The following is a 19,271-nucleotide window of genomic DNA, read 5'->3' as shown; positions in this document are numbered from 1 at the left end:
ATGAATAATGAATAATGGATGCCTTCTAAAAGCAGAAAAGAATTTCCGCTGAAGGGAGCCACACGGCCTGTGTGGGAAACAACCCATCAAACACACACGGCCTGAGTATCTAAGGCGGGGAACAACCCATCAAACTCACACGGCCTGGGTTTCTAACGCGGGAAACAACCCATCAAACACACGGCCTGGTTCTCGAATGTGGGGGAGAACCCATCAAACACACGGCCTGGGTCTCGAACGTGGGGAACAACCCATCAAACCCACACGGTCAGCTTCCATCTAGTCCCCACATACGTCACCCTTCATGTTTTGAAGATGAATTCCCTTTGATATATGGGAAAATCTCATCAAAGTTGTCTTCCACTTCTAGTAGCAGATGAATTGTCTATGGAGCCCTCATGCGGTCACGTATCCTGGCCACTCCGTAGTCCTATTCATTCAGTTGAGAATGCTGCCATAAACCCACCGGGAGACACTCTGCCAACCCAACCTGTTTCGACTCGCCACTTTCACATGGAAATCAGTTTCCCAAGCATCAGCATTTCTTAGGACTCTCCCAAAGTCCTGATGAAATACAACGGATAGACGGAGGTTAGAGCGCCAGTAGGTCTGATGGAAACCCTTGTCGCCATCTTAATGGGATTGGTTAACGCTAGATTAAAACATTTGTTTGTAGGTTTTTGAATAGTTTTGATGAAACGGTACCTGGTCCCGGTTAAAACTAAAAGGCATATAATAATAGAAAGTATTCCAGCCTACGGCCTATTGTGAGATTAAAGCCTGGCGCACATGCAGAATGCACGAGCACCCACACTGTAGTACGACTGTAGTGCCGCTGTAGTGCCGCAGTAGTACGGCTGTAGTGCCGCTGGAGTGCCGCTGCGGCTTGAGTGCCGCTGTAGTGGCCAGTTTGACGTAGCGCAGAATAGACGTTAAGCATCCCCCTTTGATATATAGATAGATTGCTCACTGGCTGAGCAGGTAAAATGTATGTTACTGTTCTTCATTATATTAAATATCTATTTTTGTCTTTACAGGGTCCTCATCTGCACTCATTCCAACAGCGCTGCTGACCTGTACATCAAGGACTACCTTCACCCATACGTGGAGGCAGGCAACCCCCATGCCAGACCGCTCAGGTGAGGACCAGGGCAGCTCTGAGGACCAGGGCAGCTCTGAGGACCAGGGCAGCTCTGAGGACCAGGGCAGCTCCGAGGACCAGTGAGGACCAGGGTAGCTGGGAGGAACATTGAGGATCAGGGTAGCTGGGAGGACTAGTGAGGTCCAGGGAAGCTCTGAGGACCAGGGTAGCTGGGAGGACCAGTGAGGACCAGGAAAGCTCTTAGGACCAGGGTTGCTGGGAGGACCAGTAAGAACCAGGAGAGCTCTGAGGACCAGAGAGGGCATGGGTAGCTGGGAGGACCAAGAGAGCTCTGAAGACCAGGAGAGCTCTGAGGACCAGAGAAGCTCTGAGGACCAGGGTAGCTGGTAGGACCGATGAGAACCAGGGTAGCTGTGAGGACCAGGGAAGCTGTGAGGTGGTGGTGTGTGGGAGGAGGTTTCATAGTTGAGGGTTAGGGCCTCACAGGTTCGCTGTAATGGTTTATATTTGAGGCTTAGGGCTTCACAGGTTGGCTGTAATGGTTTATAGTTGAGGGTTAGGGCTTCACAGGTTGGCTATAATGGTTTATAGTTGAGAGTTAGGGCTTCATAGGTTGGGTGTAATTGTTTGTTGTTGAGGGTTAGGGCTTCACAGGTTGGGGTGTAATTGTTTATAGTTGAGGGTTGCAGTGGAGGCTTTTCCAGTGAGGAGAGGGAAGAAGATCCTCCTTAACATTGTTGAGAATAAAAGATGTAGATTGCCAGGACTACTGTAATGAATTAATGCCCTTAAATATGACTACTTTAATGCCTTTGAATACTGTATGTAATGTTTGTTTCTCTGGGCAAAGGGATATTGGCATCCCCTATCGCCAATTGAAAATTACTGCTTGAGGACGTTTCTCCCTCAGCCTCCTACTGACTCCCATTAATTTCTCTGACAGTGTTGGCGGCTGGTGAATAACAGGGGGTTTAATGCGAGAGCGGAGGAAATTCCTCCTCTGAGTGGTTGTGTCTCGCTATGGGCACTGAATTGTGACAAAATCTATTTGCGCTGCGCTCTGAACCAATAAGCAGGAGCCCTGGCTGTGGAGCAGCCGGGAGGGAGGGGTTATCCCCTCAAGTCTAGGTTCAGTGTTGCCAGATTGGGCATATTTCCCGCCCAATTGAGCTTCTTCTAATCACGTTCGGCTGGAAAAAAGATCATGGGGCGGGAAAACACTATCTAGGCTACGAGAACAAACCCGCACAGTCTAATGGCGCGTCTCCACCGGCAGGTGCAGGTCAGTTGGGTATGCAAAGGTGCGGCAGTTCGTGTTTCCAACGCCAAAAGTGGGCGTGGTCCGGACTGAGCAGTGATGAGCTGTGCTCACCTCGCAGTACTCCTCTGTTGGGGTACTGAGACATCTAAAAGGGTGCCAACAAGTTCGAGCTACACAAGCCATCCATTGATTGGTCTACAGAATAACAAACAAACACAGTGGGCCCTATTTTAACAGTCTGAAACGCAAGTGAGAAGCGCCATGCGCAAGTAGCTTTGTGGGCGGTTCTATGGCGATGTCGCTATTTTACCGGCGAAAAAATGACTTGCACCCGGCACAAGTCTAAAAAGGGTTGGTTTGAAGTAGCCTAATAACCCGTAGGTGTGGTTTGGGTTTGGCGATGTCGCTATTTTACCGGCGAAAAAATGACTTGCACCCGGCACAAGTCTAAAAAGGGTTGGTTTGAAGTAGCCTAATAACCCGTAGGTGTGGTTTGGGCGTAACGTGCAGTAAACCAATGAGAGTGCCAGCTCCCCTCCCCTTTTAAGAGCCATGAGCGTATTTGAATCTGACGAGTTGATATTTTGACAGCGCGTCGGCAGTCTCCGATGAGACAGATGCACATGAATTTCAAACTTCAAATGGCTCAGTTTATGGCCAAATTATATGGTCTAATTCACACATGGAATAAGGTTTTCTTCCACAACTTCAGAAATACTGAGTCCTCAAATAAATTTCGGCAAAGAAAACTTAACACACATATGATATGCGGTAACTGTGGTTCTATTTAATGATATACCCAATACATTATAAAAATTGTTTCTTATCAGTATTGTATGCATTATCGTTATCGACTTGTGTTCCTAATATGCATGTGTCCCCCTGTTAATATACATTGCCATGGACTGTATTATGCGTTACGTGTTTAGTTTGCCTGTGTTTAAACAGATGGACGCACACATGCGCGCCCGCATTCATTAATTCTTTTACACACACACACACACACACGCCCGCATTCATTCATTTTTTTATAACACTCACTCGCGGTAAAACGATGTTTTCTCACGATCAAATTCTCATCAATCCTAAAAGTTATGGGCATGTACACAATGTCTGTGTCAAGAAAATATGTGTTTGCTGTACAGTGTTTGCAGATGCATTGATTTAAAAGTACAACTTATTACCGCTGTATCAGCTGTTCTTTCCCAAGTAATTTACCAAGAATGTGTGGCTAGGTAGATGAGAGAAGCAAAGTGTATGCGTGAGGTGCACAAGCAACATTATGCATGCGCCCTTAAAATAGCATCTGAACAACGCGCCACTGACTTTAAACCAGGTGTTTCCTGGTTTGTGGCACAAGTGATTTCTGAAACTGCAAAATAGCACCAGGGAACGTTTGCGCCAGAACACGCCTCCTCCTTTCGCCGAACCGCCGTTTGGGGCGCAAGATCATTCCCTAATTTACCGATGCGTGGCGTAGGAGGGAAAAGAACGCTCTGCGCCAGTTGCAAACTACCAATGACACATGCCGCACACCGCATGCATCAACAGTCATTCAAAGCAGCGGTAGTAATCACACAACCAGACGGTGTAGAAAGTCCCGTCAGTTAAAAATAGTAATCCAGTTTATAAATCCATGTTAAAATTGTCAGGATATAGAGCTAGTTAGCTTAAAAAAAAGTAGCAAACTGTCAAATGTGATGTGTTCAGGTTGGCTCAGTAATATGATTGATGTGTTCAAATGCAACACAAAAAAAAAAGAAATTTGAGATTTTGGCGAAAAATTGTTTTCCAAGCAATATAAAATAGATAGTAAAGATGGAATTATGACCTGTTTAACGTCCTACCTTGAGGTATGATCATCTTATCAGAAATTAAAGAGAAATTTCATATGAGAGAAATTAAGATGATTTAATTTATTTTTAACCGTTAGTATTTACTGGTTAAAGATCTTATCGGTTAACCATGGACATCCCTTATATACTGTGTATATATATAAATGTATATCATACATTGTATGTTTTTTTTGTGTTATCCCATTTATGTTTTTTTATTTTTTTTATCATTAATATTACTTTTAATAGTTCCGGGACATTGGAGCAATACCCTGGTATTTTTACACTTCAGTCTGCACTGTGAATTTGAAGTAATGTTCAGTTTTTGAATAAAGATGCGGCAATTACAAATGTTTCTTTTTTTTATCGGATTAATCGAAAAAATAATCGACAGATTAATCAATTATTAAAAAAATTGTTAGTTGCAGCCCTAAGCACAATGCTAAAGTGCATGGCAATAGGGAGGTGGTGAAATTTCTGTTAGATGCAACAGCTTTCCTGGGCATGCAAGAGTTGTCATTTTAGGGGCATGACGAAGGGGAAAATTCTGACAACATGGGCAATTACAAGGAGCTTGTGGAGGTGATTGCTCGGTATAACTGTGTTCTGGCAGAACATCTGGAAAGCTTGACTGTCTTCACAAGCATGTCAGAAACAATCCAAAATGATTTAATTGCAGCCATCACAGTTTGATTAAAACAGAGATAAAAAAGGAACAGGGCACCTTTCTTTTCTTGGCAAATCAACGTGACCACAGACATAAGCTGTCATTCAAGGCTGTCTGTCATCTTGCGCTATGTTGATGACTATGGTACCATTCAGGTTTGAGGCGTATTTTCTCTTGACATTTAAGCAGTTGTCTGAGTATACTTACCTGGTCTTCGACATCGTACTGCACAAGTCCATGGATGTCGCTTTCTGCAAACGGCTCATAGAAAACCTACAGTTTGTAGTCCTCAGGGGGACTGGGGAGAGCGATGCAGCCGGACGGCTTCAAGAGCCATGCATCAGAGGACACCCATTGCTTCAGTGACTTTACATAGCTGCGAGTGTGGTAGAAAATAACCGCGTTCTATCACTTCAACTAATTAAGAGAGCAAAAGAAATCGAGGGGTCCGGAGCAAGTATGACAAAAAAGACTTTATCGTTAAAAAAGACAACAACAAAGCCGAGTAGTTTGCAAAGCACTGCCGGTCAACAGATCCCGGCCTCTTTTTTATCCTCACGTACAACGCTGTTTCTTGTGAGGTGTCCGCCCACGGCCCCCCATGGCCGATCAATCATACCTTCCTTCCCAGGAGTGGCCGGCGACACTAATCTTAACCCCTGGCTTGGGGTCAGTACATTTTGACCCCATAGCCTCCGGTATTGTGTTGGCTTCTCAGCTCTCAGCTCTCAGAAGCCAACTCAGCTCTGACCCCAGACTCCCTGGCACTGTGCCAAGTCCTAAATGAGAGTTCTGAGCCGCTTTTAGATGCTTTCTACCATTAGATATATAGGCCTAATAATAATCATGGTTTGCCTTAGAATAAAGTCATTAATTTCTTCCATACGAGCCCTTCAGCTCACGGGGATGTAGACGTGTGTGTGTCGGTGCCAACATTGATCTAATTATCTTCTCCCCTCCAGGGTCTACTTCCGGAACCGCTGGGTGAAGACAGTGCACCCAGTGGTGCAGCAATACTGCCTCATCTCAGACACCCACTACACCTTCCAGATGCCCAAGAGGGACGACATCCTGCGGCACCGCGTTGTGGTGGTCACGCTCAGCACTTCCCAGTACCTCTGCCAGCTGGACCTGGAGCCCGGTGAGTCACCGCTCCGCTGCTATACAAGAAGTGTGGGCGAGGATAGGCCCTGAACACAGGCCCTGAAGGTAGAGCTGGGCGATAATACAAATTTTATCATAATTCGAATTTATGGTTTAGGACGATTTTTAAAAATAAAAAAATCGATTATATTAAAATCACTGAGGTTGGTAAAAAAATAAACAGTTTACGGTAGTGCTACCACTTCCCCTTCTTTGAGGTCCCGTAGTTCATAGTAATCGCATCGTTTGCTGCGTAACCAACGCTGTCTATGCTGACTTAGGGTGCGGGATGTTCAATATCAATAAGGTTGAGTTCATAAGGCTAACATTATCTTTTCTGAGTCAACAATCATTTTGGGCAGGTGTGTTTGAGCACACATTGGTAAACTCCAGATGTCACCGACCGTCTTCACTGTGCCAAATATCCCGCTGCTTCGGGTTTTCCTTTGTAGGCGCGTTGAGAGGAGGAGCGGGCGAATCAGGGCGAGTCAGTGCGTGTGCATGTATTAGTGATAGGTGGGTTGATCCATTAATTGGTAGTGTATACCCGCACACCATTGGCATGCATGCACGCTTGTCTCTGTGTGCGTGTGCAAACGAGAATGACAGGGAGAAAGAGTGCTATGCGGAGATGACTGAACGGAACGATATTTATATTTCAAAATCGTGAAGCAGAATCAATTTGTGGCGCTCGGTGTTGTTTCTGTGGCGCTGCGCGACACATTGGTCTATGTATGAGAAACACTGGATTGGGTCGCTCGCTTTAGACCAATCGTGCAAGGAGCTGGAACAATCGATGAGCAACGGCATATGAAGGATGTGCAGCACCCATTGGTGCATGAAGAAGAACCCCTGGACCAGCTTCACTCTGAGCCCAGAGACTGCATTGAGCAGTCAGTCCCATTCCAGCGCCCCCGCCCAGCAGAAAACACCACATGAACCAGACAAAATACTCATCTGTTTTTTATTTTATCAGTCTAATCACAGTTTAGTCATAGGCTGTTGGTGAACAGCCTCACAGTTTCATCCTCTGTTCTCAGCAATCTTATCTAGAGCTGCAACCATTTATGTGAAGATGTTAATCATCGACAATCGGAAAGCACTTATTCATTAATCCATATTCACCATTCTGACCTTTTATACACCAAACAACTAATCAACAATATTATTGATATATAACTACAATGGGTAGTAGTATCCCTCATCTAATCCTGGAGGATTTGGAAATAAAAACGAATCGTAGGATCAACCATCTTTTTATAATCTCTATTAGTCACCTCACCTAGCCTATTGGTGTCATGGTTACTATAAAATTACTTTCTTTACATGACATGGATATTTCTAGATCCTCTTGACGTTAACTTGGCCCCACAAGCATACATAAGGAAGTGATGCAGAAGCACGCGCCACACCATGTCGTACCCTCAAACATTCACAGTAAAACGTTTCCCATGTCCCCGGGAGGCTGGGCACCGACATGGGGAGTCCTTCATCAGGCATGCAGAAGACAGAGCTGGATCTCGTTCAGCGGGAGCGGCCCCCTGGGTAGTGGAAACCATCTGCTGCTGCTCATGTTCTCTACCGTTAGCCCCGACCCTCCAGTGTGAGGAGACCGCAGCTTAAAGAAGCGCTGTGCGCCGCACCACTACTTGGTGCCAGGAACGGATCTACTGCCTGAAAGCATGCGAGACGTAGCAAAAGGGCCGCTCCGTGATTCCGCTGTGTCTGCTCTGGAAATACCCTGCTTGCCTAACAGCCTCACGCACACGGGTGATGTGCGGGATGATCCCTACAGTGGCACTTGGTTTCTTGAAAGGTCCACAATATCAGTCCCAAATTCATGGGACTGACTAATGTTACATAAGGGGACTAATGCATGGGACTGACTGATGTTACATAAGGGGACTAATGCATGGGACTGACTGATGTTACATAAGGGGACTAATGCATGGGACTGACTGATGTTACATAAGGGGACTAATGCATTGGACTGTGTGATGTAACATAAGGGGACTTATGCTGCGTTTCCACTGGCGGGCGCGGTTCGGTTTGGTATGAATAGGTGGGGAACGCTTCGCGATTCCGCCACCAAAAGTGGGCGGGGTCCGGACTTAGCCTCGATTAGCAATACCTATCTCTCAGTACTCTCCCATTCAGGTACCAAGCGGTCTGAAAGGGTGCCAACAAGTTATTTTGTTAAATGGTTTGAACGAAGATAAACGGTTGAAAATTGATTTAGTTACGTCTTAAACAGTTTGAAGTACCAGAGGACGGCTCTGCCGTCCTCCCATTGACTCCCATGTTTAAAAAAAGGTAATATTTTAAAAGTAGAATATCTTAAAAAGTATAAAATATTTTAAAAATCTGAAAAGAAGCGCGCGAATCCAAGCTATTCTGAATATTTTAAAATTTGAATGCAGTCTCTAGGTGAAAAATTGAGGAAGGAGATAGGCCCCAAAGTTTGTAGAGAATAATAAAGAAAGGAAGAAAGAATAAAACTTATGAAGAACAATAGTTGAGCGCTGGATGCAGCACTCACCTAATAACAAACAAACACAGTACCCGCAAGGTATTTCTGGACAATGGCGAAAGCTTAGTTTATTTTAGAAAAATGTCGCGCAAAAGTTAGCTGTCCTTCTTGAACGTCCTACATTGTGGCTCTTTGTCTAATGTGTTGCATTCTTTTTCATTGAATTTATTAGCAGGCTACACTGTGTCGGGCTGCTATGAGGTCAGGCTTACGTAGCTGCCGCGGCTATCGCCGTCCGGCTTAAACCATTCCCTACCATAAGGGTACTGTCGGCAGTGGAAACGCGAGCCATAACTGTGCTGCGCCTAACCGCACCTACACTACCGGACCTTATTGTACTGGGCCTAGCCTCACCGCCCGGATAAAACACACCATAATGCTTGGGACTGACTGATGTCACATAAGGGGACTAATGCATGGGACTGACTGTTGTTATATAACGCTGCGTTCACACTACACATGTCCATCGACGGATGACTGAGGTATGGGGGATTTTTGACATCCATGTGTTTTCCCGGGTTTTATTACAAAGGCGATTTCATTGGACAGTGTTTTTGCATATATTTGCATAACGAGATCTGATTGGCCGGAAGATCCGTCGCTGCCTGAAAAGTTGAAAAATGTTCAACTTTTTGAAGCAGTCAATGGAGCCGACAGAACGGACGGACCCACAATGCATTTCGAGGGCGCCCGATGCAAAGTCAATGAGATCCGTCAACGGACGGATTTAGTGTGAACGCGGGGTAAGGGGACTAATGCATGGGACTGACTGATGTAACATAAGGGGACTAATGCAGATGGTTCTGGTTCTCCCTAGGGCTGTTCACTCATATCCTGTTGGACGAGGCCGCCCAGGCCATGGAGTGTGAAACCATTATGCCTTTCGCTCTGGCCAGCAAGAACACACGCATCGTGCTGGCAGGAGACCACATGCAGGTAAGATGCAAGACTGAAGGACCTCTGACCTGCCAGTGTGGGCCGGTCTCTACCCCCCAAATATATACAGTGGGGCAAAAAAGTATTTAGTCAGCCACCAATTGTGCAAGTTTTCCCACTTAAAAAGATGAGAGAGGCCTGTAATTTTCATCATAGTATACCTCATCTATGAGAGACAAAATGAAAAAAAAAAAATCTAGAAAATCACTTTGTCTGATTTTTAAAGAATTTATTTGCAAATTATGGTGGAAAATAAGTATTTGGTCAATAACAAAAGGTCATCTCAATACTTTGTTACATGCCCTTTGTTGGCAATGACAGAGGTCAAACGTTTTCTGTAAGTCTTTACAAGGTTTTCACACACTGCTGCTGGTATTTTGGCCCATTCCTCCATGCAGATCTCCTCTAGAGCAGTGATGTTTTTGGGCCTTCGCTGGGCAACACAGAGTTTCAACTCCCTCCAAAGATTTTCTATGGGGTTGAGATCTGGAGACTGTCTACGCCACTCCAGGACCTTGAAATGCTTCTTACGAAGCCACTCCTTCGTTGCCCGGGCAGTGTGTTTGGGGTCATTGTCATGCTGAAAGACCCAGCCACGTTTCATCTTCAGTGCCCTTGCTGATGGAAGGAGGTTTTCACTCAAAATCTCACGATACATGGCCCCATTCATTCTTTCCGTCACACGGATCAGACGTCCTGGTCCCTTGGCAGAAAAACAGCCCCAAAGCATGATGTTTCCACCTCCATGCTTCACTGTAGGTATGGTGTTCTTTGGATGCAACTCAGCATTCTTTCTCCTCCAAACACGACGAGTTGAGTTTTTACCAAAAAGTTCTAATTTGGTTTCATCTGACCATATGACATTCTCCCAATCCTGTTCTGGATCATCCAAATGCTCTCTAGCAAACTTCAAACGGGCCCGGACATGCACTGGCTTTAGCAGGGGGACACGTCTGGCACTGCAGGATTTGAGTCCCTGGCGGCGTAGTGTGTTAGTGATGGTAGCCTTTGTTACTTTGGTCCCAGCTCTCTGGAGGTCATTCACTAGGTCCCCCTGTGTGGTTCTGGGATTTTTGTTCACCGTTCTTGTGATCATTTTGACCCCACAGGGTGAGATCTTGCGTGGAGCCCCAGATCGAGGGAGATTATCAGTGGTCTTGTATGTATTCCATTTCCTAATAATTGCTCCCACAGTTGATTTCTTCACACCAAGCTGCTTACCTATTGCAGGTTCAAACTTCCCAGCCTGGTGCAGGTCTACAATTGTGTTTCTGGTGTCCTTTGACAGCTCTTTGGTCTTGGCCATAGTGGAGTTTGTAGTGTGACTGTTTGAGGTTGTGGACAGGTGTCTTTTATACTGATAAGGAGTTCAAACAGGTGCCATTAATACAGGCAACGAGTGGAGGACAGAGGAGCCTCTTAAAGAAGAAGTTACAGGTCTGTGACAGCCAGAAATCTTGCTGGTTTGTAGGTGACCAAATACTTATTTTCCACCATAATTTGCAAACAAATTCTTAAAAAATCAGACAATGTGATTTTCTGGATTTTTTTTTTCATTTTGTCTCTCATAGCTGAGGTTTACCTATGATGAAAATTACAGGCCTCTCTCGTCTTTTTAAGTGGGAGAACTAGCACAATTGGTGGCTGACTAAATACTTTTTTGCCCCACTGTACATCTATAGATAGATATACTTTTCCTTTTAATTAGTTTGCTAGGATGTAAAAAAACATACTAATTATAACTTTAAAGTCTCCTTACCACTTTATAGGTATAAAAATATGCTATGAGGAAGCTCAATATGTCTTGTTCTGTCTTCCTCCATCTCCTCCCTTTTCCCCTCTCTCTCTCTCCCTGATGCCCATGGTCCCTCTCTCTCTCTTTCTCTGTCTATATCTCCCTCTCCCCTCCTCAGTTGAGTCCCTTTGTGTACAGTGAGTTTGCGCGGGAGCGTAACCTGCACGTGTCCCTGTTGGACCGCCTGTACGAGCACTACCCGCAGGAGTTCCCCTGTCGCATCCTGCTCTGTGAGAACTACCGCTCCCACGAGGCCATCATCAAGTAGGTGTCCCGCTCCTATCCCAGGCGGGGGAAGAGGGGTCTTTAAAAGAAGGGTTGGACAAATGCAGAGCGAGTGCACATAAACAGTGCGCTGTTTGGCTTCAATTTTGGGGACCTGTGTGGTCGATCGCTGTGCGAGTAATCTAATTGATCACCCTTCCAATCATTTTAACGCAGTTGCCGTTACTTCCCAAAAATTCTGCACGTTGCTATAATTAAAGCAGTTTTTGAATCAGACTAACTAGATCCCCCTCTCTCTCTCTTTACTGTTCTTCCTTGGTTAGTGGGCATGAGACAATCTTGTGATAACTGATATAACTATTGGCTGAGGCAGAGTAACATGTCATGGTAAGCCAATCAGAGGTAGAGTTGGGCTGGTGTTGTTTGCACAAACTGAAGCACGCATAGTCAGACACACAATGACACAAGTGAGTCAACGAGAAACAGGAATAGCAAGCCCAAATAATCCAAAAACAGCCTTCTTTAAATGGAAGTGGATTGGATTGCTTTTCCCTCAAAGAAATTAAAGGAACGAGTTTAATCGTGAAATGTGCATTATACCCTGGACAAAATGCCTCTCCACGTCGGTGTCAAGTAATTCAAACATCTTTCAACATTGCATGCTTCCGTGCATCAACATTAACATGTATTTTGAGTTCCGTTAAAGAGGTTTGGAGGTGGGGTCCAAATTATTTGACACATTTGATCATTTAAAAATGTATTTGAAAGTAACGCAATGGTCACTTTCCACAGTAACTAGTTAAATCTAGTTTATACATCTCCTTAAAGTGCTGTACATAGACGGAGAGCCCTCTCCATCATCGGAGACCCCATCATCGGAGACCCAGCTTTACGTGCGCATCCAATATTTTTTAACTCTCCGTCGACGCATCGGAGACGGAAAGGGCTGTGATTGGTCCTCTAACAAAGTAATTTCCGGAATCAATTTTTCCCGAATTGACTGCACCTTATTTACTTTATACCTTTTTTACTTTTCACATTAAGGACCAATAAAAACCAAATAAGATTTGAAAAGCTTTGGAAGTTTATTTACAACACTATTTATATGGTTAGTAGTCATCGTATAAGATTGATCAGGCAGTGAATTGCATTGCGTATCCAACATCCCAACGGAGAACTTCGATGGCTTGAGGGGTCTCCGTAATTATGGAGTCGGATTACGGAGTCGGAGTAGTATACTTTGGCCTACTTTTAAAATTTGTAACTGAGTAACTACTTTTATAATTTGTAACTGTAACTACTTTGGTTACTTTTTGGAAGATGTAACTAGCAGTGTTGGGAAAGTTCACTTTCTATAGTATATTTCGAAATTCGTCTCAGCCTTTATACCACAGATACTCTAGGGTCTATAGAATATAACCGCGTTGTCTTATTACAGTTTAATTCATTTTTCACAATTTAACAGCTCTCGCTTTGTAGAATAATCACTGCGCCATTCGTTTAAATGGGAATCGAGATGGCCTATACTTTCAACATAAAGTGTACATATTTATAATTCGAAATTTGTCCCAGCCTTTTTACCACAGTTACTATAGGGTCTATAGCATATAACCACATTTTCTGATTACAATTGAATGTAACAGTAAGCTGACAACACCGCAACTGCAAATTAACCACACAGAGATAACCATGGCTACCGGTCAAACAAATCTTCTTATTCTGCGCGCGCATCCGCCGTGTTGATAAACAAATAAACGCCCCTATTGAACGAAGTTAAACCCAGTTAGCGTGCCGTTCACAGATACCAGAATGAACAAGTTCACAGTAGCGTTCATCAGGCAGTAATACAGTATGTTCAGTTCACGTTCGCCCAAAATATGAACGAGTTCATGAACTATCGTTCAATGAACGCGTTCAGGCACAACACTGGTAACTAGTAACTGTAACTCAATTTTTAAAGTAACTTGCCCAACACTGCTACTAACCATGTCAATAGTGTTGTAAGTGAACTTCCCAACCTTTTTAAATCTCATTTGGTGTTTTATTTGTTTGGTGCAAAGTAAACAAGGTGCAAGGAAAAGTGATTCCGGAAATTATGTTGTTAAGCCCAGTTCAGACCAAAGATTCGCAGCAGTGTGAACTGGTCGATGCAGCGCGGCTGATGCCTTTGTATGGAGCCGCAAGGAGTCGCCAGAGATTGAACATGTCAAATCGCCAGGTCCACTATTACAACGCAACGACGTAGCTATTTCTCTTCAGTCAATCAGGACACAGCACAGAACAACTTGTGCGTCGCGACCTTGAGTCCTTTTTATGGTCCCACGTTCCCGCAACGCAATGATCACGCAGACGCTTCAAGGCAGTCGTGAACGTTTAAGGTTCCGCGTCGGGTTTTAGTTAGCAGACCAATCACAGCCCTTGCTGCTGCGTCGCCTTGACGGAAGGTTAAGATTTTTTGGGACGCACACATCCGGCCCTTGCGGTGGATGCAAGGAGGGTCCGTAAGGACGTAAGGGGTCCGTAACCCCCTTGCGTTGCGGGAACGTGGAACCATAAAAAGCTCTTTACTCCGTCCCGGTCCCGTACTGTCCACAGTACACATTAGCAATAACCGTTGTTATGGTTATATGCAGCCATTCCAACATGCCCCCATTCAGACACCTTTTAGTAGGCCTACCGCCATTCCGACAGTCTACCAATCAGTGGTGCCAACTTCAGGTCAACATTGGGGGATCATAAATATTTTGTTCAAATGTGTCAAACAAAAAAGTAGCCATTTCAGTGTTATTTATCTGTAAATTCTTTGATTCATTCCAAATTTTGGTTGTGTTGATGTATGAAATAACCCATTCCCTCAATTGACGACTGCATTTTACAAATTTGTTACGAGTGGCGGGGCATTCTCTCATTTAACATGCCCTGGGAATGTATAAATATTCTATGAAACTTAAAACTGGACCATTTATTCGTTAGAGTTGGATTTAAACTCAATGCAGAACCACTATTGGAGTGGATTGGAACGAAATTAATTGTTTGGAGTGCTGCGGCAGGACGAATCAAGGAATGGGCGCAGTATCGACCCAAAAGCAATACAATGCGCTATACAAAGGAGAAAGGCGAGAAGATAGCCTAGACCCACCCCTTTATACAATAATTGGTCTGAACTGGGCTTTAGAGGACCAATCACAGCCCTTGCTGTCTCCGTCCGTCTCAGTTGCGTCGACAGATGATTAAAAGATATTGGATGCGCACTTAGAGCTAAAGGGAGGGTCACCAACGACGGAGAGGGCTCTCCGTGTCTACGTACAACACTTTACGGAGTTGTAAAAATAAGGCTTCAGGCTGACCAATTAAAGGCCTGATCGGTCTCACGCTCATATGAGTGGTCTTAAAACGTCCTATCTTTTGAAGCATATAGAACAGGCCTTCTCATGTTAATAGGATATTACGCCATATTTTTTTCAGACTTCGGGTAGCTCTCATTTTTTGTCATACATGGGTTTGCATCCCCGATTATATGTTCATAAATGAATTAGTGTCAAGTTCAGGGTGCCTGTGTTTTAAACTCAACTTTCAACCTTCTGACACAGACTACACTTAAGACATGGGTAACGTCAGGAAGCCTTTTCATGGAAAAAACGTTATGCCTTGCAGAGATGGAACATGGATGTACACATCAAAGAGGAGGAATCCTTAATTAACTCCATCTCTTCACCCTCCCCCTATCTGAATCCTTTACTCCCCTTGCCATCACCTCTCCTTTCCTATCTCTTCTCTTTATCTCCTTTCCTCTTTCTCTTCTCTTCTCTCTTGCTCTTCTTTCTCTCCATTACTCTTCTCTCTTCCTCTTCTTTCTCTTCATCACTTTTCTCTATTCCTCCTCTCTTTCTTCGTTACTCTTCTCTCTTCATTCTCTCTTCCTTTTCTCTTTCTTCGTCACTCTTCTTTCTTCGTTACTCTTCTTTCTCCTCTTTCTTTGTCACTCTTCTCATTCTCTTGTTTCTTCGTTAATCGTCTCTTTCTCCTTTTTCTTCGTTAATCTTCTCTTTCTCCTCTTTCTTGGTTCCTCTTCTCTTTCTTTTCTTTCTTTGTCACTCTTCTCTTTCTTCTTTCACTATTCTCTTAGCTACACATCAGAGTTGTTCTACGACGGGAAGCTGATGGCCAGCGGAAAGCAGCCATCCCATAAAGACTTCTACCCTCTCACCTTCTTCACGGCCCGTGGAGAGGACGTCCAGGAGAAGAATAGCACCGCATACTACAACAACGCTGAGGTAAACACACACATCTGCACCACACACACCTGCACCACACCTGTGGAGGCCCTGGTCAGCTGGTGTCTGATCCAACAGGCCGTACCACGAAGTCCTCTGATGTGGTGCACAATGCAGCAGAATGCTTCCCTCACCACAGGCCATGGAGCGGTGTCTGATCACTGTATTCTTATGAATCGGTGTTGTACCGTATTTCCCGCACTATAACGCGCACCGGATTATAAGGCGCACCTTCAATGAAAGACCTATTTTAGAACCTTTTTCATAAATAGGGCGCACCGGATTATAAGGCGCATAGCATAGAAGATACTGTGAGTGTGATACTGTGAGATACTGGGACTGTGAGTAAGCGCAGTAAAATGCTGTGTGCACTGACTACGATAGCCGTAATCCTGCAAGCGGTGTGGCTTTATCGTAGTCGTAGTGAAACTTTGTGAAATTTTATTATTATTATTAAATTGTTTTTATTGGTTTTTCATACTGAAACATTTTGACAGAGCGCCGTTTACAACCAGTATGGATCAACCAATTAACCAATTGATCCATATATAAGGCGCTCCGGATTATAAGGCGCACTGTCGTTTTTTGAGAAAATTACCGGCTTTTAAGTGCGCCTTATAGTGCGGAAAATACGGTAGTTTATTTGATAAATAAAGAGCCATCAGGAGACTTCGAGAGACCAAAGAGCAGACAGTAGTTCTGTAGAGCCCAACGCAAGCAGAGCCGGGTTCTAATGGATCTGTAAAACACTGTTCCCATGTGTCGGCACCTGGCTGTGGGCTTTACCTAGATACATTCAGATAGATATGCTTCTGCGGGAGCTTTATTGCATTTCACGTTCACAAGATGCGTTGGACTAGTCCCATGATAGAACCCATCCACCACCAAAGAGATGGCCTCCTGGCAGGGAGTGGCAGGGGTTGCCCTGCTAACCGGGCTCTTATTGGTCACTCCCACTGTCCACCCGCCAGGTGAAACAGCCCAGGTGTCTCATGGTGGACTAGCCGTCAGGAGGTTCTGGCAGTGTGGATGCAAGAGGAGGGGGGAGTGGGTAATCTGGCTGTCGGCTTTAGAGTGCGGCTCTTTTGTCAAAAGTGTGTAAGCGTAAAATAAAATGAAATCATAAAATTAATAACAAAAAATCTACCAAACGGATTGTAGTAATATTGGTTCTGTGTTTCAAATAGAGCCTTGTATCTCTGCATGTGTTGGATGGAGCTTCAGCCATGACTTTTCAAGAGGATCTGAAGTGATGAGAGTTGCTATGAATCATTATGAATGAGCTCACCCACTCCTACCAACCCAGTAATGGGTTGGTTAAGATCATGGAATAAAATGTATTGATAGGTTGCAAAAGGTTCCTCTGGTGGCGTTGAGTATGATTTGTGGTTGTGGGGCCTGGGGGCTGGTGGTGTTGACTATGAGGTGTGGTTGTTGGAGGCTGGTGCGGTTGAGGCCTGCCCTGGGGTTGGTCTCTTTCTCTAGGTTGTCCTCGGACGAGTCCTCCAGCGGTGCTTCCAATCCTCAATCATCCATGCATCTGGCTAGTTTGCCAGTGCTTTCTGCTCCCACATCTTTCAGAAGTATGTCAGAAGTAGTAAGTCTCACTCTCCTGGCTGCTACCTTCTCGCTCAGCCCTGGTAGTCCACCATTCAGATGCTTGTTGGTAACATGCACGTTCTGGTTGATGTTAAGTATTGCGCAGAGCATTCTGGTGTAGCACCCATCCAGAGACTCTTGTAGGGTGGGCTTCAGGGTCCAGGTTTCACAGCCATACAGTAGAACAAACTCCACGGTCGCTTAAAAGAAGCTGAGCTTGATGTTTCTGGGGAGGTTGGATTTCCATACACAGGCCATGCCATTCAGGGCCCTCCAAGCGCCTTCCTCACTTTCAGGTCTTGCTCTGATGAGTTCACCCATGAGCCCAGGTACTTGAAGTCATTGACTACCTTCAGAGCAATGCCCCCTGTTGTAATTAGGGGTGGATGGTCCGGGAGGATGTTGTAGGTGATTATCTCGGTTTTCTTGGCATTTAGCCTAAGAACAACCTTGGCACATTCCGTCTCCACTCTGGTGAAGAGCTCCTGTGCCTGCTCTACACAGTCTGATATCAGGCTGATGTCGTCTGCATAGCCCAGGTCTGTTAGGACTACGGCAGGGAATCTCCTAGACCTCCTCGGTGTAATGGTGAAGCCGAGTTCCAGCTCTCGTCCACTAATGGCTTGCCTGAGTGCGTAGTCCAGCACTATAATGAAGAGGAAGGGGGCGAGGGTGTCTCCTTGTAACACCCCTGCTAGTATGTCAAACTCCTCACTGTCACCATCTTGGGTTACCACCCTTGCTCTTGTGCCCTCATACATGGTACCTGTTGCCCGAAGTAGGTTAGGAGGGACACTGTAAGCCTGGCTGTCCCCTCTCTAAAGCCATTTTGGTTCTCTCTCAGGTGTGGGTCGATGGCACCCCGTATCCGATATAATCAGATTATTTTAATCGATGAATCGGATAAAAAAAGAAACATTTGTAATTGCTGCATCTTTATTCAAAAACTGAACATTACTTCAAATTCACAGTGCAGACTGAAGTGTAAAAACACCAGGTTATTGCTCCAACGTCCCGGAACTATTTAAAGTAATATTAAATGATAAAAAAATTCAAAAACATAACTGGGATAACACAAAAAAACCATACAATTTATGATCTACATTTATATATACACAGTATATAAAGGATGTCCATGGTTAACCAGTTAACCGATAAGTTCTTTAACCGGTAAATACTAACGGTTGAAAATTAATTAAATCATCTTAATTTCTCTCAGATGACAGGAGATTTTATTGATATTGATACAATTTTCGAGACTCCTTAACGATCCAAGTCTTTATTGATACCACTATTGATACTTTTGTATTATTTGATATAGAACTGGTATTATTGCTTTAATTGCTGATAAGATGATCATAGCTCAAGATAGGACGTTAAACAGGTCATAATTCTATCTTTACTATCCATTTTATATTGCTGGGAAAACAAGTTTTCGCCAAAATCTCAAATTTCTTTTTTTTTTGTGTTGCATTTTAACACATCAATCATATTACCGAGCCGACCTGAACACATCCCATTTGACATTGTTTGCTACTTTTTTTTAAGCTAACTAGCTCTATATCCTGCCAATTTTAACATGGATTTAAAACTGGATTACTATTTTTAACTGACGGGACTTTCTACACCGTTCGGTTGTGTGATTACTACCCCTGCTTTGAATGACTGTTGATGCACGCGGTGCCGACTCCGAGCCCGTCTGCAGTAGCAGCAGCTGACCGTTTTTCGTTGAACTAGACGGATACTGAGTTGAATGAGTTTTTTTAACCCAAAGACTGTGAAGGTACAACACTTTTATATAGGCCTACAGTCCAGTGTTAAGATATGACTAAAATACAAGCTGTGGTCGCAAACACTAAAGCTCGCTGTGGGCGTGCATGAACCATGAACCAACCTGTCGGCGG

General features: G+C 44.5%; 1 protein-coding gene across 2 annotated transcripts in view; it reads left to right on the top strand.

Moving 5' to 3' along the window:
* helz (helicase with zinc finger) overlaps window positions 1-19,271 on the top strand; it is a 112,738-nt gene that overhangs the window by 66,078 nt on the left and 27,389 nt on the right. For both annotated transcript variants that reach the window (XM_079730923.1, XM_079730924.1), the window contains 5 exons: window positions 1,038-1,139; window positions 5,828-6,006; window positions 9,356-9,474; window positions 11,388-11,533; window positions 15,621-15,768. In XM_079730923.1, coding sequence (XP_079587049.1) covers window positions 1,038-1,139; window positions 5,828-6,006; window positions 9,356-9,474; window positions 11,388-11,533; window positions 15,621-15,768 — 694 coding nt within the window. The remainder of the gene's footprint in view (window positions 1-1,037; window positions 1,140-5,827; window positions 6,007-9,355; window positions 9,475-11,387; window positions 11,534-15,620; window positions 15,769-19,271) is intronic.

The sequence above is a fragment of the Pollachius pollachius genome (genome assembly GCF_949987615.1).
Source record: "Pollachius pollachius genome assembly, chromosome: 2".
Lineage (NCBI taxonomy): Eukaryota > Metazoa > Chordata > Actinopteri > Gadiformes > Gadidae > Pollachius > Pollachius pollachius.
This window is presented reverse-complemented; position numbering and strand designations above follow the sequence as displayed.